Raw genomic sequence first — 25,976 nt, 5'->3', positions numbered from 1 at the left:
ATGTATGCACCCAATACTGGATCACCCAGATATATTAAGCAAGCACTCTTAGACCTAAAGAAGGAGATAGGACCTAATACATTAATAGTGGGTGATCTGAACACCCCTCTTTAAGTATGGGACAGGACTTCCAGGCAACAAGTCAACAAAGAGACACAGGATTTAATCTACACCCTAGACCAACTGGACTTGGCAGATATATACAGAACATTTCACCCAACAGCTAAAGAATACACTTTCTTCTCATCAGCTCATGGTACATTCTCCAGGATAGACCACATATTAGGTCACAAATCTAGTCTCAGCAAATTTAAAAAAATTGAAATCATTCCAATAATCTTTTCCAACCACAATGTTCTAAAACTGGAGATAAACAATAAGCAAGTCACTGTAGGCTATACAAATACATGGAAACTAAATAGTAGGCTTCTGAATGTCCTATGGGTCCAAGAAGAAATTAAACAGGAAATCAAAATATTTCTAGAAACTAATGAAAATAAAGATACTTCGAAAAAATGCTCAACATCACTCAGCATCCGGGAAATGCAAATCAAAACCACACTGAGATACCATCTAACCCCAGTTAGGATGGCTAAAATCCAAAAGACCCTGAACGATAAATGCTGGCGAGGTTGCAGAGAAAAAGGAACTCTCATACATTGTTGGTGGGACTGCAAAATGGTGCAGCCTCTATGGAAAATGGTATGGAGGTTCCTCAAACAATTGCAGATAGATCTACCATACGACCCAGCTATCCCACTGTTGGGAATATACCCAGAGGAATGGAAATCATCAAGTCGAAGGTATACCTGTTCCCCAGTGTTCATCGCAGCACTCTTTACAATAGCCAAGAGTTGGAACCAGCCCAAATGTCCATCATCGGATGAGTGGATACGGAAAATGTGGTACATCTACACAATGGAATACTACTCAGCTATAAAAACGAATGAAATACTGCCATTTGCAACAACATGGATGGACCTTGAGAGAATTATATTAAGTGAAACAAGTCAGGAACAGAAAGAGAAATACCACATGTTCTCACTTATTGGAGGGAGCTAAAAATAAATAAATAAATTCACACACACACACACACACACACACACACACACACACACACACACACACACACACACAAAACCGGGGGGGGGAGAAGATATAACAACCACAATTACTTGAAGTTGATATGACAAGCAAACAGAAAGGACATTGTTGGGGGGATGGGGGGAGGGAGAAGGGAAGGAGGTTTTGGTGATGGGGAGCAATAATCAGCCAAAATGTATATCGACAAAATAAAATTAAAAAAAAAAAAAAAAGAAAAGAAAGATACATCATACCAAAACTTGTGGGATACTGCAAAAGCAGTACTAAGAGGCAAATTTATTGCAGTAAATGCTTATATCAAAAAAGTGGAAAGACTCGAAATAAATGACTTAATGCTATGCCTCAAAGAACTTGAAAAATAACAACAATCCAAACCTAAAGGCAGTGGATGGAGAGAAATAATTAAGATCACAGCAGAACTGAATGAAGTAGAGACCCAAAAACAATAGGAAAGATCAACAAAACTAAAAGTTGGTTTTTTGAGAAGATAAACAAAATAGACACACCATTAGCTAGATTAACATAAGGAGAGAAGACCCAGATAATAAAAATCAGAGATGAAAAGGGAGACATTACAACTGACACCACAGAAATACAAAGAATCATTAGAGGCTATTATAAACAACTGTATGACAACACATTTGAAAATCTGGAAGATATGGATAAGTTTTTAGACATATTTAAATTACAAAGACTGAGCCAAGAAGAGATAGAAAACCTGAACAGACCAATAACAAGCAAGGAGATTGAAGCGGTAATTAGCAATCTTCTAACAGAAAAAAGTCCAGGTCCGGATAGCTTTACTGCTGAATTCTATCAAACTTTTAAAGAGGAGTTAATACCAATTCTCATGAAACTTTTCCAAACAACTGAAACAGAAGCTACTCTCCCAAACTCATTCTATGAGGCCAACATAACTCTGATACCAAAACCAGATAAAGACACAAGAAAAAAAGAAAATTACAGGCCAATATCCTTGCTGAACCTAGATGCTAAAATCCTCAACAAAATATTAGCAATTAGAATACAGCAACATATCAAAAAAATTGTACACTATGATCAAATGGGCTTCATCCCAAGGATGCAAGGATGGTTCAAAATACGAAAGTCAGTAAATGTGATACATCACATCAACAAGCTCAAGGACAAAGACCATATGATCATCTCAATACAGCATTTGACAAAATTCAACATTCCTTCTTGATAAAGACTCTCAACAAATTATGTATAGAAGGAAAATATCTTAACACAATACAAGCCATTTATGACAAGACCACTGCCAGTATTATTCTGAATGGGGAAAAATTGAAGGCCTTCCCCTTAAAGACAGGAACAAGATAAGCATGTCCCCTCCCATCACTTCTATTCAACATAGTACTGGAGGTACTATCTAGAGCAATCAGGCAAGAGAAAGAAATAAAGGGAATCCAGATTGGAGAAGATGAAGTCAAACTTTCCCTATTTGCAGATGACATGATACTGTATATAGAAAAAACCTAAGGACTCTTATCAAAAAACCCCTAGAGCTGGTTAATAACTTCAGTAAGGTTGCAGGGTACAAAATATATGCCCCCAAATCAGTAGCATTTATATGCTCAAATAATGAATAAACAGAAAGAGAAATAAAGTAAGCCCATTTACAATTGACACCAAAAAAATATACCTAGGGATCAATTTAACCAAGGAGGTGAAAGACCTCTACAATGAGAATTACAAACCACTTCTGAAATAAATTAAAGACACAAAAAGATGTAAAGATATTCCATGCTCTTGGATTGGAAGAATTAACATTGTAAAAATGTCTATACTACCTAAAATGATCTACAGATTCAATGCAATCAAAATACCGATGACATTCTTCACAGAAATGGAAAAAACAATCTTGCCTTTCATATGGAAAAACAAAAGACCACGAATAGCCAAAACAATCCTGAGCAAAAAAGAAAAGCTGGAGGCATAACTCTGCTTGACTTCAAATTATACTACAAATCTGTTGTAACCAAAACAGCATGGGACTGGTATAAAAATAGACATTCAGACCAGTGAAGTAGAATTGAGAACCCAGAAATCACTCCTCAGGCTTGTAGCCATCTGATATTAGACAAAGGCACCAAAAATCTACATTGGGGAAAAGACTGCCTCTTCAACAAGTGGTGCTGGGAAAAATGGATATCCATATGCAGAAGAATGAAACTAGATATGCATCTCTCACCATACACTAAAATCAACTCAAAATAGATTAAAGACCTAGGTTTAAGACCCTAAACTATAAAATTACTAAGGGAAAATATAGGTGAAACACTTTGGCAGTTAGGTCTGGGCAGAGGCTTTATGAACATGAGCCCAAAAGCATGAGTAGAAAAGAAAAAATAAACAAATAGGAATATATCAAACTAAAAAGTTTCTGCACAGCAAAGGAAACAATCAACAGAGTGAAAAGACAACCTACACAGTGGAAGAAAATTTTTGCCAACTATGCATCTGACAAGGGACTAATATCCAGAATATACATAGAACTCAAGCAATTATACAGTAAAAAAATAAATGACCCAATTAAAAGATTGGGCAAAGGAGATGAATAGACATTTTTCAAAGGAAAACATACAAATGGCCAACAGATACATGAAAAAATGCTCGACATCACTAGTCATCAGGGAAATGCAAATTAAAACCACATTGAGATACCACCTCACTCCAGTTAGACTGGCTATAATCAAAAAGGCAGTGAATAACAAATGCTGGTGAGGGTATGGAGAGAAGAGAACACTACTGCACTGTTGGTGGGACTGTAAATTAGTACAACCACTTTGTCTGTCAGCACCACGCTCAGCCAGTGAGCGAACCGGCCATCCGTATATGGGATCCGAACCCGGGGCCTTGGTGTTATCAGCACCGCACTCTACCGAGTGAGCCACGGGCCGGCCCAGTACAACCACTTTGGAAAACAATTTGGAGTTTTTTCAAACAGCTACAGATAGATCTTCCATATGAACCAGTAATCCCTCTTCTGGGTATATATCTAGAGGAATGAAAATCATCATGTCGAAGAGATACCTGCACTCCGATGTTTATTGCAGCTCTTTTTACAATAGCCAAGATACAGAACCAACTTAAATGTCTTTCAGTAGATAACTGGATAAGGAAACTGTGGTATATATACACTATGGAATACTACTCCGCCATAAAAAAGAATGAAATACTCCCATTTGCAACAACATGGATGAACCCGGAGAAACTTATGTTGAGTGAAACAAGCAAAGCACAGAGGGATAAATACTTCATGTGCTCACTCATATGTGGGAGCTAAGAGAGAAAGGAAGGCAAGAAAAAATGACCACAGTAGTGCCATGAGCCAACAGAGGGAGGGAACATTCCTAGGGCTACAAATTGGAGGTGAGGGGAGAGGGGGAAGGGGAGGGAAGTTGGGGGATAATTGGGAGGAGACAAAGGGCACAAAAGTAATTTCTGGTAATGGATATGCCCCCAGTATAAATCTGATGCCCACATCATTGACAAGAGGGGGTACAACCAGCTTTGTATCTCATGAGTATTCATAATAAATAAATAAATAAATAAAAATAATAAAAAAATAAAAAATAAAAAAAGAATATTTGCTCTCAAATTTGAATGCTACAACACAAAGAAATCATAAGTATTTGAGGTGATGGGTATGCTAATTACCCTGTTTGATTATTCCCCGTTGTATACGTGTATTGAAATATCACTCTGTACCCCATAAATATGTGTAATTATGTCAACTAAAAAGTTAATTAAAAAAACATCGTTATCTACTCATTCTTTCCTTTCCTGTAATTGTAAAAATTAAGTTACAGATTAACCTTGAGACCCCTTGTGAGTTTCTGAGACCCCTACAGGATGTTCCTGTAGCTGATGCTCCTGGCAACCACCAGAAAGATACCAAAAATCACCAAGGCAAGATGCTGACATCAGTGGAGGAGCTGCTTGCCTTTAAAAACCTTTCCCCAACTTCTCTCAGGGAGACAGCTTCTCTATTGCTGACTCTCTTATACATGAGTCTATATCTTTTTAATAAAGCATTATTTGCCTTAAATTCTGTTGGGTGCTTTGTTCATTTTGATGACATTGAGACCCAAGAGCCTAATTTGGTAACAAAAAACCAATTTTAACTAATTTTTATAAATGCTTTTTTCTTGAGTTAAAGGAATTTTGCCATGGGTCTGCCCTTAAATCCAATCTTTGCCCAAATGCTGTTAGCTATTTTCCTGGATATTAACATTTCAAAGGAATTTACATCTCCAAGGGATTAGTTTTCTCACTGAGAATAGAACCTGAGCAGTGATGGTGAAAGCACCAAATCCTCATCATTCGACTACAGAGCCAAGGAAGTTTTTAAGCCTACTTGTTATGTTTATCTTTTTTATAGGTACTCATAAGATAGCTAAGACCAGATCTGCTAAAAAGTTCTCTTTTGAATATAGCTAATTCAAAGGATCCATCTCCTGGCCAGGGACAATTCAGGATCCCCCAGTGGGGCACCTAATTTCAATAGTGACTCAATTTAACAAAGACCAGGAGGTTGTTGTCAGGCTTAGAGAGGGCATAGAAAAGACAGAACTCACGATCCCCAAAAATTACTCCCAGAGATAGGCTATGATAGCAAAAGACCCTTGTTGCAACAGGCTGTTAAGAATCTTTGGTCCCCCATGGAACTTGAGGTGCCTCCAGTCACAGACTCACTAATCTGTGACCGTGGACAGGTGATACTGGAAAGGGAGTTTCCAGCACAAAGACAACAAGGTTGAGACGACAAAAGCCTTTATGTACTGGGCCTCTTATGACAAACTACCCTGAGAGCTTGACACATTTGTAACTTAACATTTTATATGTCTTGGAGTTCCCAGTTAATTTAAACTGGTCACCAAACGTCCTGAAAATCATGTTTCCCAAATGGTGCACACCAAGGAGAAAGAGCTCTCTCTTGGTCATCAGTCAAGCTTTAGGGCATAAATGAGATGAGGGGGTAATTGTATGTAGTTCTCCTCTTTAAGTCAAATGACACAGAAAGACAAGACATAGAACAAACAGATACCAGAGTTGCTACACCTAAGACTACTCAGACAAATCTGTTTATCCCATCAATCAAAAAGAAACAGTGATCTTTACCATCCATTCAATTAGATTCCACAGCAAGAGAGAGAGAGCAGAAGTCTGACTGGTAAGGAAGGCTTCTTACCCTTTCCTGCTGGCTTTCAAGCTTTGTTCTCCTCTGTCCATGGCTTCAGAAGAGCAGGGCAGGGGCCGGCCTGTGGCTCACTCAGGAGAGTGTGGTGCTGATAACACTAAGGTCACGGGTTCGGATGCCGGTTAGCTCACTGGGTGAGCGTGGTGCTGACAACACCAAGTCAAAGGGTTAAGATCCCCTTACTGGTCATTTAAAAAAAAAAAAAAAAAAAAGGGTAGCTTTTGGTATCCTGCTTACAGAGCCTTAACTGTAGGGGCCAAGGGGAAACTTCCTCTTCACCCCTGAAGGTTTATTAACAAAAATCACTGACAAATTTAGATCAATATGAATAAAAGGCACAATAAATTTTATTATTTATCATGCTGGGAGGGGGTAAAGCAAAGGGGAATCACAAGAGAGTAATGTCCCCATCTTCCTTTGGGGGTGCAGAGCTTATATACCCATCTCTATAGGGAAAAAGAAGATGGTATAGGAGTAAATGATTCTTAGGGGGATGCAATGGGCCTGGAGAACATACAATGACCTGGGACAAAGTCTGTCTGGCCTGAAGAGCAGAAAATGACTGGTAAATGATTTTCTTCAAAATGCTGAATGGGACCAAAATAGAAGACAGTGGTCTGTGACAAAAGTTAGTCCAGGTGTGTTACAGGCTCCAGTCTCCTTCCTGTGATAGGAGTTAAGTTAATGAAAGCTCAGGGAAAGGACCAGAGGTAGTTGTCTTCTTCTTTGGTGGGTCTGGACTTTAGGAAGATAAGGGAACAGCTGCATCCTGTGTTTTGGAGAGTGACAGAGAGTTGAGAGACAGAATTGTGGGGGGGGAAGGTGAGATAGACCTTGAGGCTGCTTCTTTATTCCAGCATGTCAAAGCACCCTATTTTGGGGTAACAGCTTTCTGCACCCCAACAGTGGCAAATAATAGAAAATAATTCTTTATAATTTTAACAAAGTAAAGTTTAACAGCAGGACACTAAAATTCTTGCAGAACTCACAAGAAGTATGACAGCTCAGGCTTGAAAATGGGCAAACCTGTGGCTTCAGGAAGAGATTGGCACAAGTTTTTTGTCTTCTCAGATTGAAATTCCTGAAAGTGAGCATCCAATGGAGCTAGCATAAATCCTGAGATCTCCTGTTGCTTAGCAGAGGGTGTGGCACTTGTAACAACAGCCATCTGGGAGTTGTCTAGTAGGTCCAGACCTTGAACACCTCAAAAGGAAACCGGTGGGCTGGCCAGATAGCTCCGTTGGTTAGAGTGCGGTGTTATAACACCAAGATCAAGGGTTTAGATCTCTATATTGGCCACCCACCAAACAAAAAAGGGAAACCAGTGTGACAGCAGAGTAAGACAGAACAGAGCCTAAGAAAGAAAACAATAATAATTATATCAGTTTCCTAGGTATGAGACAAGGACAGATTTACTCCCCACTTGGCAGTCAGAAGAGCAAGAGAAATGATATAAAACGACTTGGGGAGACACAGAGGTAAAAGGGAGGTATATTAGTCTGTTCAGGGTGCTAAAACAAAATACCAGATACTGGGTAGCTTGTGAACAACAGAAACTCATTTCTCACAGTTTTGGAGGCTGCAAAGTCTAAGATCAAGGTGCTGGTAGATTTAATGTCTGGGGAGAGCCTGATAGCACCTTTTTTACTGTGCTCTCATGTAGTGGAAAGTGAGCAAGGAAATTCTCTGAGGCCTCTTATAAGGCCATTAATCCCATTCATGAAGCCCTACTCTCATGACCTAATCACCTCCCAAAGTCCCCACCTCCAAATACCCTCACATTGGGGATTAGGTTTCAGTATATAAATTGGGGGGTGTGTGGAACACAGACATTCAGACCATAGCAGGAGGAGAACCCTCGAGGGAATCCGAACAGGCTGTTCTGAGGTGAACCCTAGCTGGGGACATCCCTTCCAGGTGCATAGATTTGGTCATCCTAGAATATGCTGTGAGGGATTCAACACGGGGATCAACACGGGGAATACAACAGTTTCCTGGAGATGTCACAGTCGTTCAGGCTCCTGAGACTGCATAGGATGAGCTCTCTGTCTGTAAGGTCCTCACTCTCAATTTTGCCTGTTAAATCCCATTTAGGTTTTAAAGTCCTTGTTAAGCTTGCCTTCCTTGGTCCTAGATAATCCTTGCCTCCTGCCTGTCTTCATTAGACAGAGTCAGGCCTTTTTTTGGATTATGAATATTTACGTGTGAGTTTTATTGGACTACAATATTTACATCAGGGAGCAGAACACAACGAAGAATAACAAGTACTTTTACGTGTGTGTGTGTGTGTGTGTGTGTGTGTGGTGTGTGTGTGTGTGTGTGTGTGATCTGTGTGTGTGTGTGTGTGTGTGTGAGATGTGTGTGTGTGTGTGTGTGTGATCTGTGTGTGTGTGTGTGTGTGATCTGTGTGTGTGTGTGTGTGTGTGTGTGTGTGTGTGTGATCTTAGAATGTATCCTTCCAATTCAGCCAAGATTGTAAACTAGTAAAACTATAGAGATTGCTCTTCTTCCGGTTTCATTCTCAGACTGCTCCCTAAACATATTGCTTTCCTGGTGTTTCCAATTTAGGCCTATAACCTCTGACTTTTCTTAGAATCAAACAGTCCTCGGAAGCAGATTTTAAAAACCCACAAAATGCAAATTTTTAAAACCTTTAGTCTTGGAAATCCATCCTCAGCAGATTTCTGACTTTCTGTTTGAGCCTTCAGATTTAGCAGCTCTCCTTCCTATGTGTACCATGATATTTCTGATGTTACACTCTAATTGTGTTGGGAAAAAAATTAAAAGTAAAATTTCCTGCCATCCCAGAAAACTCTCTCCACAAATGTAGAGAACAAAGAAAACAGTTTTATTATTAGATAAGCATTAAACTCGGTTTCATGCAATGTCACAAGCAAGCCACTAATGACATTAGTAAAAAAGAAAGAAATTTCACTTGTTTATATAGTGAAGCAGATACAAATAAGTCATTAGTCTCCAACATAAATGATAACTTGTCCACCCCTGAAAGGATTTCACCACGCATCTTTCATAGTCCATCATAAGTTCGCCTGGTAATTGGGGTGGCTGTCTGTTTTACTTAATCACCTTTATCTGAAGGAAAACAAAAAACCAAAAAGTTCTGTAACGAGTGGCAGTTAAAGCTTGATGCCAGGTTCCTACGCGGAACTCCCACGGTGACAGAGAGGTATGGTGCTATCTCTTTTGACATTTACATTTCAAAGAGATGGTGAAAAGGACCTTAAGAAAAACATTCCTGAATTGTAACATCTGCAAAGAGTCTCATTGAGCTTTTCAAAAGGATTTACATACATACGTATAAAAAGGACAAAGGAAGGACTGACAAATATAAGTTTTCTCATCAAAGTGCTCTAAAAAAAAGGGAAGCAGGAAAACATCTCTTTCTCTTTGGGCAACAGAGAAAATTTAATCTTATTTTACTTACCCTTACAGTTGCCAGATTTAGGAAATAAAAATACAGGATTGTCAGTTAGATTTGAATTTCAGATAAGCAACAAGTAAATTTTTTTAGTATAAGTATATCCCAAATATTGCATAGGACATACTTATACTGAAAAATTATACTTTATTTATCTGAAATTCAAAGATAACTGGGCATTCTGTATTTTACCTGGCAACTCTGTGTTACACTGTTTCACTGATTAATGTATTGGCATGCTTTGTTTTTTCTCCTTCTTACTTTTTTTTTTCTTTTTTGACAGCTGGCCAGTAAGGTATCTGAACTCTTGACCTTGGTGTTACCAGCACCATACTCTCCCAAGTGTCCTTGATGTTTATTTCAAATAAGGAAATAGGAGCCTAGAACTTTCCTGAAATACCAGAAACACAAAATTGTTTCATGTAATTTTCAGTGTAGAAGGTATTAAAGTTAACACTGAGTGGGTAACTGTATTATTATCTTAATATGGTGATGTGTGTAAATAATTAACACATTCTTTCTAGATTTAAAAAACCTCTTTATGTTACATTTTGTGAGATTATTATTAGTTTTTTGTCACTAAAATAGTCTAGATACATAAAAACTGACAATGCATTCTTGTGGTGAGGAATTGTGTAAACGAACAGCACTAGACACTGATTTAAAATGGCAGGGAAGACTATTGCAGTAGGAGAGAGAGACTGAACTCTGAAAATAGCAGGAAAAGCTGGAGATTTTGTAGTCAACAGGCAGGCGGAGAGAGGGGACAGAAAATTGCTAAGAGAAGCTTGGTTAGGTATCAAGGGTGGTGGGCAAAGGAACTTGGTTGGGTATCAAGTGTAGAGGATACTTGCTAAACTAGCTTAGTACAATTTTTGCTAAAAATGGGTTCAATAGGCCAAGGAAAATGCCAAGGACGTTAAATCCTAATCCAAAATAGGAGTCTGACGAAAGTTTGGTCATGGAGGGACTCCTGGTCAGAGGAATGCTGGCAAAACTGATCATTATCCACAGGGCAATGATAAATGCATTCCACCAGGCACAACTTGCATTTCTATGGACAGACATTATTTATGTTACTCTTAATGATCTACAAATTAACTTTTACCTCCTTGGAGGCATAAAATAACCTAGTAAACAGCAAATGAGGGCTGAGATCATCTGGGCAGATGAGCTAATCAAGGCACGATGAGCTAATCGAAAGTCTTTCGATTTTAAAGACTTTCACAATTTTTCTCATACCTGCTCTGGCTCCAGAACAGACCTGTCTAGAGAAGCTGGTGGACTCATTCAAGCTTCAGCAAATAATGCCAACGACTTGTCAGAGCTGCTCATATATATAAACAATTCTATTTGAATAACAAAATATACTTCTTTAGTTTTACAATAACTGAATTAGGTACAGGCATTAATCAGTATTATCCCCCAACTATTAGGGGTGGGGATGCTAGAAGGAGAAGTAAGGTCAGTTTTCATGGCATGAGGAAAATAGAAGCCAGACTTTAGGGGCTAATAGAGCTGGGAGGTAAGGAATTTGGAAGAAAGCAAGTCTATGAAGGGCAAAGTAAATGATCAGGTCTGCCACAAGAACTTTAGTTCAGAGGTAGAGCTTTAGCTAAATAAAGTTTTAGGAAAGGGGCAGAACCCAACTCATGAAGGTGGTAACTGTTGGGGTACAGAAAGCTATTATCTGAAAATGGTGCTTTGACATGCTGGACTAAAGAAGTAGCCTCAAGGTCTCTGTAACAACAACCCCTACACTGCTCCCTCTCTCAATCTTCTGCCACTCTCCAAAGAAAGCACAGGATGAAGATGTTCCCTTATTTGCCTAAAGTCCAGACCCACCAAAGAAGACTTTTACCTATGGACCTTTCCTTGAGGTTTTTTTTCTCTCTTTTTTAAAGATGACCAGTAAGGGGATGTTAACCCTTGACTTGGTGTTGTCAGCACCAGGCTCTCTCAAAGTGAGCTAACCAGCCATCCCTATATAAGGATCGAAACCTGTGGCCTTGGTGTTATCAGCACCACACTCTCCCAAGTGAGCCATGGGCCAGCCCTCTTTCCTTGAGTTTTAATTAACTCAACTCATATCACAGGAAGGAAAACTGAAGTCTACAACACACCTGGACAAAATTTTGTCACAGACCACTGTCTTCTATTTGTCTTATTCAGTATTTTGAAGAAAATCGTTTACCAGCCATTGTCTGCTCTACAGGCCAAACAGACTTTGTCCCAGGCCATTGTATGTTCTCCAAGCCCACTGAACCCCGCTAAGAATCATTGATTCATTTTTTTATCTCCATTTCCACTTTCTCTATGAAGGGAGTTATATAAGCTTTGTACCTATTGGGAAACTACTCTCTTGTGATTCCCCCATGCATTTTACCCTCACAGCATGTTAAAATAATAAAACTTGTTATGGCTTTTCTTCACATTAACCTCTGTTTATTAGTTGATTTTTCAGAGAACCTTCAAGGGGTTGAAGAGGAAATCTTTGCTTGGCCTCTATATAACCAAGACAAAAGATTCTGTTTCTGACACAAAAAATAAGGTAGAAGCTCAATTGAAATAACTGGGGTTCATGGTCAGAGCAGGACTGTAGCAGGGCTGGGAGGATTGGGTATAGGTACACGTTCCCTTCCATTTCTAGACTGGTCTCACATTCTAGATAGGGGTAAGTTTCCCTGTGGGGAGTTGTGGTGCAGCTGGAGGGAGTGGAGGGAAGGAAATCACATAATCTTAGGACAAAGAAACAACCGTAAATGGGACTGTTTCTCGGGAATAAGAGAAGCACTTTCAAGGATGAAATGGAAGAAGTGCATAGGTCAGTTGAGATATTCTTATGAGAATTTCTTTATCAGTCACACAAGACGGACAGACCATATCAGTTTCCAAAGCTTCTCAGACATCAGAATCATCTGGGGAAATTATTTAAAAACACAAATACTGAAGACTCACCAAGAAAATACTGAATCAGTAGATACTTTAGGCTGGAGACCTGTGAATTTGTATTTTGTGAAAGTTCTCTAAAGGCCCTGCATGCTGGGGTAGGCAGAATTTTAAGATGGCCCTCAAGATTTCTGCCCTCTGGAGTACACGCATCTTGAGTGTGGGGACCTGCATGCATGATGGACTTTACCCTGTGATTATGTTACATGATATGATAAAGTGATGTAATTAAGGTTCCAAATCAGTTGACTTCCGTTAATTAAAAGGGAGATCCCTTTGGGTGGGCCTGACCTAATCAGGTGAGAACTTAAAAATGACTGGGCCCTTCCTAAAGGAAGAGATTCAGAGTCGGAGAGGAATTCTCCTACTGGCCTTGAAAAAAGGAAACAACCATGTTGGGAATTGTCTATGGAGGGAGGTGTCACATGCTGGAAACTCAGGACAGCTTCTAGTTGCTGAGAGCAATTCTCAGCTGACAGCCAGCAAGAAAACAGGGACCTCAGCCCAAAAGTCTCAAGGAACCGAATTCTGAAAACAACCTGAATGAGCTGAAAGAGGACTGTGAGCTTCAGATGAAAACACAGTCTCAGCCAACACCTTGATTTTACAGGGAATCAAGATCCTGAGTGGGGAAGCCAGCTATGCCATGTACAGGTTTCTGAGCTACAGAAAACATGAGATAATGAAAGGGTGTGACTTAAACTGCTCACTTTAGGGTGATTTGCTATCCAGAAATAGAAAACTAACATATGTTCATAGCCAGGCTGAGAAACCACCGACTAGAAGATTCTCAGCATTCTATCTTCTGAAATAAGCTGCCAAATATATCAAAAATTCTATAATAATTACATTATGTAGAATGTCACTGTTTAAAAGCCTATTTCTAACTTATGAATATTATAAGATGAGAGAACAGGGTGAAAAGATACTCTTTACACATCTGTTAGCGTCATTAACCCATAGTGGTATTCTAATGGATTGGTATGATTCACCGAGTTGGGCTGGGTGCATGGAGTGTAAGAACCAAGGCAAGAACTAAACCCAGGAATAGCCAGGCACTCATGGACATATGGGGAATGAGTGGGCAAGGCAGTAGTGATGATTGGGAAGCTGATATTCTAAAACCAACCCCAAAGACAGTAGTGCCTATGGGGAACTTGAAAGTCAAAACCAAGTTGAAATAAAAACACAGCCTCTATTAAAGAGACAATTCTGAGAATTCAATGAGAGAGAGAGAGAAAGAGAGAGAGAGAGACACCAAGTTCTCACATGGGTCATCCCCAGGCATAGAGAATAGGAAGAGAAGAGTTGTTAAAAGAAAGCAAGTAGCTGGCTATAGTCCACTGCATGGGTATATCTGGAGGGTGCTGGCCTTGCCACTTAGTAAACATTCAGAAAGGATAGCTGCCATGCAAGTGAAACCAATTCCTAATCCCAGGAAGCTTTAAAAGCATCTAGTGATCTACTGGTCTGTTATCTTATTGTAACTGGTTGAGGTGAACTGAAACCTGCCATGTATATTGTGAGAACTACCGGATGGAGCAAGGAAAAAGTACAAGGGCTGACAACCTTCTTCTATGCCATCTGCTTTTCAATCCTATTTCCACTTTTTGAGAGGATTTAATTAGTCTCCGTTACAGAAACTTTTGGATGCAGCCACTTGGGTCTAGGTTTCTGAAGTCCCCAAAAGTTGGAGAGGTACTGAGTTGCTTTACTGCAAATATTGACACTATCCCATATTATAAAAAGAGCTAACATTGATTCAGTGCTTATTCTGGTTTTTGAGCTTTGAGTGGATTACATTATTATTATTATTTAAAAAAGATGACTGGTAAAGAGATCTTAAACCTTGACTTGGTGCTGTCAGCACCACACTCTCCCAAGTGATCCATGGGCCAGCCCTGGATTATGTTATTTTAACTCTCACTATAATCCTGTGAGGTAGGTACTATTTTTACCTCTCATTTTGCAAATGAATATACCGCAGGTCAGAGGCTTTAAGTAACTTGATCAAGCTCAAACATCTAGGAAGCCAGAGATGAAGATTAGAATCCAGACATTTTGACAATGAGGCCTGCCCCCCCTGCCCCCTCCCCCATAACTCTGCTACCTTCTCTGTTGGCTTTTTATTATGTATCAAATTGAATAATTGATTTCTTTCTGCCTCCTCACTAATATATACACTCCCTGAAGGCAGGGACCTGGTCTTATTCATATCTGCACCCACAAGCTGAGTATCACACCCCTCTCAGTCTGTTAGTCTCCCCATTGGCTGACTTGGTTCCATGAAGGGATTTCATTGTGGCAGCATGAGCTGACCTCATACTGGTGGCTCCAAATCAGAACCCAAACATTCTACAGGGAGCAGCAGAATTGCTTAGTTTCTCAGAGAAGTAAAGGAGAGATACTGGACTATAGCTAAATATTTCCTTTCATCTGTATGATAAAAGACTGACATTTTTTGAGTGATGGACAAGGTTCAAAGTTCTTTCACTTTTTTATTTTTGTTTTTAATAGAATGCCCTCTTCATTTATGCTTGCCTTATGCAGATAGGTTCTATCGAGTTGGAATAATAACACGCTCATCAGGTAGCTTCAACCATTGGTTTTACTTGTCTCAGGAGAAGTAAAAAGCTGTTTCAAGGGTAATAAAAAGAAGGTAATTACATTTCACTGCTACAAGTTTTCTTTTCAAGGTGATAAACAGTCACAAACACCCATGAAAGTCATCACACAGCCCAACGTGCCCTTTGGTGAAACTCCATTAGCTGAGATTCAAAGGACTTTCTCAAGACCCAGAGGTAAGTCATTGTATTACTCATTCAGTAAAATGAGAATTATCTTATATGCTATGTGAATGTGCCCTGTGTATTATTAGCAAGGTACATAAAATATAATATATTTAGATGAACACTTGCTCAGAAATAAAATCCTATGCTCATCACTCTGTGTAAGATGTGATTTCTCTTTAGGAATTGATGCTTTCTTCTCTTTAATTTCACTTTAATTAGCACACATAAAAACCTTTATTCCATCCACATTATATGAATGCATCTGTATGACTTTAATTGTAATTCAGTGCACATGTTTTGGCAGTCAAGTGTGTGAGTCCAGGCATAGATGCTATGCAAGTGTAGAGCATTCTTTATAGTCATTTATCTTCTATGCTTTGCTTTTTAATTTAAGAACTAGAAAAACTCTGTTTATCTTAAAACAGCAGAAACAACCCTGGCAATCTGTGAAGTTAGGCAGCAACCCTTTGTGGAGATATGTGATGTTTATAAACAATCTCAATTCAGTACAGGGGAAATGCTATATATATGATATAATAGCATCTAATTTGTGTCCGAGGAAAGGATATCTCCATTGGCTCCCCTTCTGCCCCCAGTGCTGGCTTTCTGACCTTCTGATGAGATCACGGTACCCTTCAACTCTAAGTCTCTCTAGGCCCTCAACCTAGGAGGAGGTATCCCAACTTTGTGACTGCAAAAGTAGACCAGAAACCAAAAGTGTTATGTTGTTAAAGTCCATATTCATGAAAGGAAACTGGATGCAAATAGAACATCGTGCTTTTGCAAATTAACCCACATATTTCCCCACTAAGCATGGGGATAAATTTATTAACAACATTTACCATCCTAGATATTTGGAAAGAATGTGTTAGCCTCCCTTGTCTAATACCAAGTTATTTCCTTACTCTCCTGAATCTATCTGAAACCTGTCTTTTCTCTTTGATCCCCTTCAATGGCCTTCTAGCTGAAACATCTAATAATCCCGTGGAAATTTTAAGCAATAGAGGTAAATCAAGGGATCTGGAAGGGTGAGCTCTGGGGCATTGGAGCTGTCTCTAGTTGTCTGGTGCCTGGCCCTGGGGGTGATTAGGGCAAGTGGAAAAAGGCCATGAGTATAAGAGCTTAATAAAGGAGGTAATTGGGGTTTATGGACTTTGGATTGGTTGGTTTGTATATGAAAGTCATGCTCCTGCTTGAAGGCAAGTGGTTTACTACCTTCAGGAATTAAATGGTCCTGGGAGGGACAATCTGTTCAGGATCAGTAGGGACCCAAGATATCAAAGTATTGGAAAATACAGAAAATAAAAAATATGATCAATACATCCACTCGTTCCAAACACATTATTAATCTTCCTAAAGCTCAGCTATGAATATTTCATTTACCAGTTCACACCAACACCACCACGGAAGCACAGAGCTTGAGTCCTAGCCAGGGTATCAAAAGGCCTGCATTTTAGTCCTTACTAACTTATTTTGTGAGCTTGCACTAGAGATTCGCTGAGACCTCTGCCACCCCTGAGCTTCAGGTCCCAATTATAGGTAGGACGGAAATAGGGGACACAATGGTTTGTCTAATCAGATTGCTGGAAGACATTAATTTTCTCCTGTGTCTCGATTATATGAGAAGAAACCTGCTTCACCCATAATAAGAGAAATGTACATTGAAACTACACTGTCATACAAGTTTTCAGCTATCATGTTGAAAGAGGGCAAAATATTTCATAACTGTACTTGCAAAAAAGCAGGGAAACAATCTCTCTTATCTTGTTTGTAAGCTAGTAATGAATGCAACTTCTATAGAGGACAATTGGCAATTCTTAGAAACATAAAACAATACGTTTACTTTTTGACCCAGAGTGTTGAAATATATCTGAGATTTGTTTTGGTCAGACACCCAGACGTAGAAATGATTATTGTGAAGGAAGTTTATACTCACAGATTCCTAGAAACAGGACACACACATAGCCCCCATGCAGGACCAGATGGGGAAAGACCAGTCAGTCAGGAGGCAGAAAGAGGAAAGAGGCGAGCATAGCCCATAGTCTTTATTGGGGTTTCTATGGGAAGGAATGAGTAAGGTAGAGCAAGTACACCAGGTAAATTTAGGATTGGATAATTTGAATAATTTTGGCAAGCTCTGGGCTATAGGGTAGTTTCCTGTTGTCCAGTATCTCCCCCTGGGGTGATTTAGGTGAGGGGGAATATTGGCTTGGTGTGTGAGTTTAATAAAAGAGATGGCTGCAGGTGTGGGCTCTGGATTGGTTGGTTTGTGTATCAAAGGCACTCTCATAGGAGAGTCATTTTCTGTCTCTAGGATGTAGCCATCCTTGGGAGAGGGAGTGTTTTTAGAATCAAGGCCCCAAATGCCAGAGCATCAAGAATACAGAAATAAGAAAATATAGTCAATACACTCAGCAATTCCATTGCTAGAAAATTTCATAAAAAATATGCTACTCTATTTCTCATACCACGAATACCCCAACATACTCTACCTCTGCCTCACTCTCACAGGATGACCTTGTTTTCTCCTTCACTGACAAAATACTCAATTGTTCTGGGTAGACTCAGTAAGTTCTGGGTAGACTCAGCATTTCCAGGGGACACCAGCAGCTACTCTGTGGCTGGGGCTATATGTGCAGCTGGGCCCACACAGGTGGGTAGGGGCTATGTGGGCAGCCAAGGCAGCTGGGACTGTGGGCAGCTTGATGGCTTGGCCCATGCAGGTGGGTGGGGCTGTGCAGGCAGCCAGACAGCAAGGCCCACAGGGGCAGGTGGGGCTGCACCGATGGCTGGGCAATTGGGGTCATGTGGGTGGGTTGAGCCATGTGGGCAGCCAGGCAGTTAGGATTGCAAGAATGGCTAGATAGCTGGGCCCATGTGGGTGGGTTGGGCCATGTGGTTGGCTGGATGGCTGGGCCCAGGTGGGCAGGTGGGGCTGAACTGGCGACAAGGCAGTTGGGGTCACGTGGGTGGCTGGGGCTGTGCAGGTGGCTGTATGGCTGGAGCTGTACAGGTTTCTGGCACTGTGGGGGCAATATGGGCTGTGCTATGTGATGTGCTGTGTAGGATGAACTCCTATGCAAGGAGAAGGGCCACAACTGTAGGACTAGACAATGGCACAGGCAAACAGTGGTTGTGGGGGCAATCTGGGGCAGGAGCAGGAGGCGGGTTACTGCTAGGAAGTGCTCACAGCCAAGCAGATTCTTTCTGCTGTAAGAGAGAACTCCTCCTGGCTGATCCTGGTGTCAGAGACATGGCGGCAGCTAAAGTTGCATGCCTCTTTCTCCTCTACACCACCCTGCTTGGTTTTTGTGCTCCACAGGGTCCTCACCAGGCTCCCCTGCCCTCCCATGCTCTCCGCCTACTTAGATGTCCTTTCCTTGCTCTGGTCCCTTTCTGTTGGAGGATCATGCATTGGGCACCTCCAGTCCAGCGTCTTGCCCTGCCTGCCGAATCCTCCTGTCTATCTTCAATTATACTCTTCTCTGTCTCCTGTCAATAGTGGAACTGTCCACGCCAAAGCTTACCTGTGTACCAGCTTCCATCCTCTCAGGCCAACTCAAGAACATTCCTAGCAATTCTGTCTCCTTTTCCTGCATGCTATGGTCTGCATGCTAGTGTCTCCTCTGCTCCCTCCCCGCTCAATTCATATGTTGAAATCCTAACCCTCAAGGTGAAAGTGTTAGGAGACTGCACCTTTGGGGTGATTAGGTTATGACGGTGGAGCCCTCATGAATGAGATTAGTGCCCTTATAAAAGATACCCCGGAGAGCTAGCTCATCCCTTCCACCATGTGAGGACACAAGCAAGAAGGAGCCAACTATGGACTCGGAAGTGGGCCCTCATGAGATGCTGAATGTACCTTGATCTTGGATTTCTAAGACTCCAGAACTGTGAGAAATTTTTGGTTTATAGGCCACCCAGCCTATGGTATTTTGTTATAGCAGCCTAAATGAACTGACACTATATTATGATGATTTACTGTCTCATTCCCATTCTCATACCAAGATGCCATCAATTTTCCCATCTTAAAAGCCAAAATCCATCTCTTGATCCCTCAGCCTCCTCCAAGAGCTGCACCCATTTCTCTTCCCCCTCTCATAGCAAAATCCTCAAAAAAAAAAAAAAAAAAAATTCAAAACTCTCTGTCTCCAATTTATTTTCTCTTGTTCTCTCTTGAACCTGTTTTAGTCAAGCTTGTATCTCCACCACACTGCTCATACTGCCTTTGCCTAGGTCTCTAACGACCCCCTTGATGCCTAACTCACAGGCTGATGTCCCGTTCTCATTGTACGTACATCATCTGTAACCCATGTTCTTTCCTCCCCCACAATATTTCATTATGAAAATTTGAAAACATACAGAAAAGTTGACAGAACTGTAGCATGAACACCCATATACCCCACACTTAGAATCTACAATTGATCGTTTTACACTCCTCACATTTTCATAGTCTACGTTGTTTTTGTGATGCCAAGTACACACTGAGGTGTAAACCTCAGGGCATTTTTCAGCTCAGTCAGCTGAACTCTTCGTCCTATTCCTGTGATGGGAAAAAGTGAGGGAGGGCCAAGTATAGGACAAGGAGTAAGTACCTCAGTTTGTCAGATTTTATGAGATTTTACTTTGCCAATTGATCTATGGTTCAATTTATATAATAACTCTCTCGTTATTTATTTTTTAAAATTTCAGATAATACGATGAAGGAGGAAACATCCGAGCCCACAAAGAACAACCACGGTTTTATAGCGCGTTCTATAGCCCTAAGATCTGACACCTGGAATTCAGGTTCATGAAATTCCATCCTAAATTGCCCTGTAATGTCCTTTTATTAGAGCACCACACAGCTTGCGACCATCAAGGCAACACTTGAATAATGAAACCAAGGCCTTTCAGCTATATTGATGACATATTGTTGCTATACTGAGTCAGGAATCCAGTATCTCTACAGAGCAAAACAGGGGGCTTTGACAAAGGACAGGAGGTAGACAAAAAAAGGGAGTCAGGACTTGTTGGGAATTCAAATTATATTTGTTCACAGGCTGTGTAATCTAGCCTCAACATTTTTTAAAATTAAGAATGCTATGTTTAAGGTATTTCTGATTTTGTCTTCTATTCCCTTTCGTAGTAACAATATGATTAACAAATATATTGACTGAGACACACAGTTAAAATGAGAATTTTTGAGAACTTTTATTTTTTTTTCATTCTTAGAAATAATTCCACATAGACCTGCTCTTTCTCAAGTCATTTTAATTGCATGTATAGCTTTCAGCATTGCCCTGATATGTGGGATCACAATCTCCTATCTGATATAGTAAGTATACACTAAATAACATCTACTATCCTAAATAAGATATAAAAGATTAACTAGGTTATTATTTAGTGGCAAAGGATGATGATTCTGATAATGATGATGATGATAATTCTTATAAATTGACAGTTGATTTTGGAGTTTTTTGTCAACCCCCTTAAGTTTTGGACCCAATGTGAGTGCCTCATTCACTCCTATTCCTGGCTTTGATCCATGCTTTGGGATTATCAGAGTTACTCCACACTCCAGAAATAATCCTGTCAGCACAGAAATTTGAGATCTGGCTGTGATTAGTCTGGTTTAAAAGTCTATTACTGCCTCCCTCCCTCACCTGCCACCATGTACAAGTGACTCCTTACTCCTTTCCAATCAAAAAGTCACATGATTAAGACATGATTTGCTAGGGCCGGCCCGTGGCTCACTCGGGAGAGTGTGGTGCTGATAACGTCAAGGCCACGGGTTCTGATCCTGTATAGGGATGGCTGGTTAGCTCACTGGGAGAGCGTGGTGCTGACGACACCAAGTCAAGGGTTAAGATCCCCTTACCGGTCACCTTTAAAAAAAAAAAAAAGACATGATTCGCTGTGAAAATCGTGCTTCTAAATGATCTATATTATTCTCCAGTAGACTGGTACAGGCTGAGGAACGGCAACAACTTGAGTCACTTTATAAAAACATCCCGATACCATTACCCAAAGATGCAGAGAGGGGCTCCGAGGAAGACGGCCAGGATGAGTCCACTCACCTGCTTCCAGAGAATGAGATGGGACTGGAAAAGTTCATTCATTCAGGTAGAGAGTTGGCCAGTTTGACTTGTCAGATCCAAAGTCACAAGAAAGCTAAGCTGGCAGAGATGGTTTGGTTTTCAAAGGCAAAGACAAGTGGTAGTTAACGAAGTTCGAGGTAAGAAAACTAATATTTAGGGCCACATATACAGAAAATTATACAGAGTAGTAAACAGCTGTGTGGTTGTTTGGTTCCTTTTACAGGGAAATTCCAAGGATCTAGAATAGAGTTCAAGAAACAGACTTTTTCCAGGACAAAACATTTCCCTTAAACATACTTATTAACGTGATATTATTCCTGCACTTAGAACATAGGCAAGCAGATATTCCACTGGTACCATCTGCGTCAATCTGAAGTGAAAATGGGATCCCACAAAACAGAGGTCACTACCCCCAGGTGAAATACCCCTGCATAGAGACACCCACCATAGACATGTTCTGCATACCCTTGTGAGGAGAGGGCAACACAGATGCTCATGTAAACCTGATTTTGTAGGAGTTCTGAGATTTGTGTATGCCTGTTTTAAAAATTCTAGAGCAAAAACATGCGGCAATGCAGTGTCTGATTCAATCACACTAACCATCCGCCACGTGGGTTTCCTAACAATTCCAGACACAGACAGCCTGAAAGAAGCTGAAAAGCCAAAAGTAGAATAGATCATTGATGCTTACTGGGGAAGACAGCCCTTGTATCTGTAGAAAATATTTATTCAACATCTTCTCACTACCTTTGGATTATAACTTTTCAACACTTTTTTTTTTACTGGGCATTTATAAAGTCTGAATATAGAAAATGGGAAAATACTTTTAAAATCCAATTTTTACCACCCTCCTCAGACAAGTAACATTCATCATCCCCTGAAAATACCACTTTGGTACCTTTATTTTTCCATTTTTCCTTTTGTCTCATTTCTATTGCTCATTTATTGGTATATTGATAACATTATTTCTACATTTTAGTTATTAGATCAAAAAGAAAGAAAAATCTTGAAAAGAAGAAATTAAGGGAACAGCAAAAGTTAGTAGAGAAAAATAAAACCAAGAGTGCTATGTACAATTAAAAAATGGAGCATTTGTGAAGGCAAATGAAAGAGATGCAGAACGTGCCGGCCAATGCAAAGAAACAATTGCAGGGATGACAGGCAACTGAGAACAGGAGCGTGACTTGCTCCCAGAGATAACCTTGTAGAAGAGCACTCTAAAGAAAGAAACACCAGAAATATATAACAGAAAATAAATTCATATGATATGGAAATTTTTGCTTCTTGGCTCTCATAGTTCATGAGTAATTATAAGTTGATTGGAAAATAGAAAAAATCCAACTTTCTTAAGGGTAGAAGAGAAATTGCTGGGATTTTCTTTTCTTACTCCTGACCAGAAATACTGTACAAGTAATATCTTTGGGCAGCCCTTTAGACAATGCTAGGGAAATGCTTTCATTAAACAAAATTTTCCCCATGATGTTATCATCAATTCTATGAAGTAGCTTGTCTTTATTTTACACATGGAGAAACAGGATTTCAAAATAAATATGACACCAGATTAAGACACAGTCATCCTTGTTAGGTCCCAGCTCTGTGGAGGCAAACAGGCCAGAAGGCAAGGAGCTACAAAACATAGCCAGAAGAAGCAAGTGCTATACACTTCATGATATTGATGCATGATATTTTTCAGCAATAAGAAAGAATGAAGTATTGGTGCAAACCTCAAAAATATTATGCTAAGTGTAAGAAGTCAGTCACATATTGTGTGATTCTGTTTATATGAAATGCCCAGAATGGGCAAATTCCTAGATGCAGACAGTAGATTAGTGATTCCAGGAACTGGGAGAAGGAAGAGAGAGAAAGGCTGCTCATGGTATGGGGTTTCCTTTAGGGATAATGAAAATGTTTGAAAATTTGATAGTAGCGATGGTTGTACAACTGAAGCTAGAGGTCTCCCGACTCTTTCAGTTTCCAGGATTCCTAAAATAAAATTTAAAAATTAGAATAGATTATGTGACAGGGGAAAAGTGGGACTGTACATTAAAAGTTGGGACAGCCCAAAGAATCTTTCAGCCAACAGCTTGAACCTGGCTGGATAGTGCAGGCAGGAAGGAATTACATGCAAGATGAGTAGCCCAGTTGAGAACAGAACAAAGTAGCAGCCAGCGTACCTCAGTGATTCACAACTCCTGGGGCCTGAATGGACCTTCAGTGTCCCTCACTGCAGCCTCATCCCTTTAGGCAAGAGATATGCCCAGACCCTCTGAGATAAAATCCTAACAAATACCATAGACTGGGTGGCTTAAGCAACAAACATTTCTCACAGTTCTGGAAGCTGGAAGTCCAAGATCGGGATGCCCACGTGGGTGGATTCTGGTAAGGGATGTGAGAGAGAGAGAGAGAGAGAGAGAGAGAGAGGTGAGAGAGAGAGAGAAGGAGGGAGAGAGAGAGGGAGGACAGAGAGAGGGAGGAGAGAGACAGAGAGAGAGGAGAGAGACACACACAGAGAGAGAGAGAGGGAGGAGAGAGACAGAGAGGTGAGAGACACACAGAGAGAGAGAGAGAGAGAGAGGGATGAGAGAGAGACAGAGATAGAGAGAGAGAGGGAGGGAGAGAGAGAGTGAGGGAGGAGAGAGACAGAGATAGAGAGAGAGGGAGGAGAGAGAGAGAGAGAGGGAGGGAGACAGAGAGGAGAGAGGAGAGAGAAACACAGAGAGAGAGAGAGAGGGAGGAGAGAGACAGAGAGAGAGAGGGAGAGAGAGAGGGAGGAGAGAGAGAGAGAGAGAGGGAGGGAGAGAGAGAGGGAGGAGAGAGAGAGGGAGGAGAGAGACAGAGAGAGAGGAGAGAGACAGAGAGAGAGAGAGAGACAGAGAGAGAGAGAGAGAGAGAGAGAGAGAGACAGAGAGAGAGAGAGGGAGGGATGAGAGAGAGACAGAGAGAGAGAGAGAGAGACAGAGAGAGAGAGGGAGGGATGAGAGAGAGAGAGAGGGAGGGAGAGAGAGAGAGAGAGAGAGAGAAGGGGGGGGGTGGAGGCATAGTGGGGGAGCTTCCTCTCTCCTGTTTCCTCCTGTAAGGTCACTAATCCCATTCATGAAGGCTCCACCCATATGACTGAATTACCTCCCGAAGACCCTATGTCCAAATACCGTCACTTTGGTGATTAGGGTTTCAACATATGAATTTTGGGTGGATATAAACTTCAGTCCAGAGCAACTGCTTTAAACAACATTTTGCTATTCAGCAATTATTTGTTGAGTAGCTGCCATGTGCCAATATCTTGTTCATATGATAGACAATGTGGCAAAGCAAATTTGGATATTTCTCAACAAATATTATGACTTCTGGATTACCTATAATGGTTATAATGTGCTTGAAGGAGTAGATATCAACTCTAAGAAAATCTCTGCTGGTGCCACCTGGTTATGCCCGACAATTCAAAACTTTCTTAGGAGCTATGTGTAGGGCAGTGGTACCAGAGGAAGAAGGGGTAAGATCTATTTACTCATTGATAATTTTCAGAGCAATTAGGTCCCAGGGTTCCAAATCAGATGAAGGGCCCAGAAATTGAGAAAGTGGAGGAGGCTCCAGCATGTCTTTGTGCCTCTGGAATCCATCAAGTGCTGTGGCTAGGTCCTTCAGTCATTGGTAGCCAGCTTGGTTCCCACTCCAGTTTTGGTTTTGCTGGCTATCACCACATACTCTATATGGGTGCCAGCATGGAGAGGATCCCTCTTTTTATCAATTATCAAGTAAACAAGGAAGGGAAGAGCATGGATCTTCATGAGCAGATGTCTCTTAGACAACAAAAACCACTGTGGTAGGCAAAATTTTAAGATGCCCCAAGATTCCTGTCCCCTGGTGTGCAAAGCTGTACAGGTACTTGAAAAAGTTTATGGAAAGACTTGTGTTATCTTTTTGTTCTATTTTTCTATGAACTTTCTAAAATATCCTTGTATAATTCCATTCCCTTGAGTGTGGGCCTGCAAATTTGACAGATGTCACTTTTGTGACTAGAAAAATGTAATGGGATAGTCACTCCCTTAGCTGTTAGATTATATAAGACTCTGTCTTAGCAAACTGGAGAGAGATTTTTCTTGCTGGCTTTGAAGAAGCAAACTGCCATGATGTGAGAGGGCCATGTGGCAAGGAACTGAGGGTGGCTTCCAGAAGCTAATAATGTTCCCCAGCTGAAGCCAGCAAGAAAGCAGGAACCTCAGTCCCACAGCAACAAGAAACTGAATTCTACCAACAACCATGTAAGTTTGGAAGAGGGCTCTGAGCCTCAGATGAGATTGCAGGTCCAAGCCAACACCTTGATTTCAGCCTTGTGAGATCCAATGTAGGGAACCCAGCTAAGTCAACTCTGGACTCCTAACTCTAGGTAA

At 40.7% G+C, this 25,976-nt stretch overlaps 2 protein-coding genes across 3 annotated transcripts in view; both read left to right on the top strand.

Annotated features, from left to right (window-relative positions):
* The window catches only part of ZNF606 (zinc finger protein 606), a 74,443-nt gene extending 54,160 nt beyond the window's left edge, over window positions 1-20,283 (top strand). The window contains exon 9 of one of the 2 annotated variants that reach the window (XM_063092008.1): window positions 20,201-20,283. The gene's annotated coding sequence lies outside the window, so the exon portion shown is untranslated. Of the gene's footprint in view, window positions 1-15,412; window positions 15,458-20,200 lie in introns of those variants that run through there. The other variant, XM_063092009.1, reaches the window with a different exon arrangement.
* C3H19orf18 (chromosome 3 C19orf18 homolog) lies at window positions 15,185-22,668 on the top strand. Its single transcript, XM_063089951.1, has 5 exons — window positions 15,185-15,305; window positions 15,413-15,517; window positions 20,723-20,825; window positions 21,447-21,613; window positions 22,568-22,668. The coding sequence occupies exons 1-5, from the start codon at window positions 15,185-15,187 to the stop codon at window positions 22,666-22,668; spliced, it is 597 nt and encodes a 198-aa protein (XP_062946021.1).
* Window positions 22,669-25,976: the final 3,308 nt, after the last annotated feature.

Source organism: Cynocephalus volans, chromosome 3 (genome assembly GCF_027409185.1).
Source record: "Cynocephalus volans isolate mCynVol1 chromosome 3, mCynVol1.pri, whole genome shotgun sequence".
Classification (NCBI taxonomy): domain Eukaryota; kingdom Metazoa; phylum Chordata; class Mammalia; order Dermoptera; family Cynocephalidae; genus Cynocephalus; species Cynocephalus volans.
The sequence above is the reverse complement of the archived record's forward strand: the minus strand, read 5'-3'. Positions and strand labels throughout refer to the sequence as shown.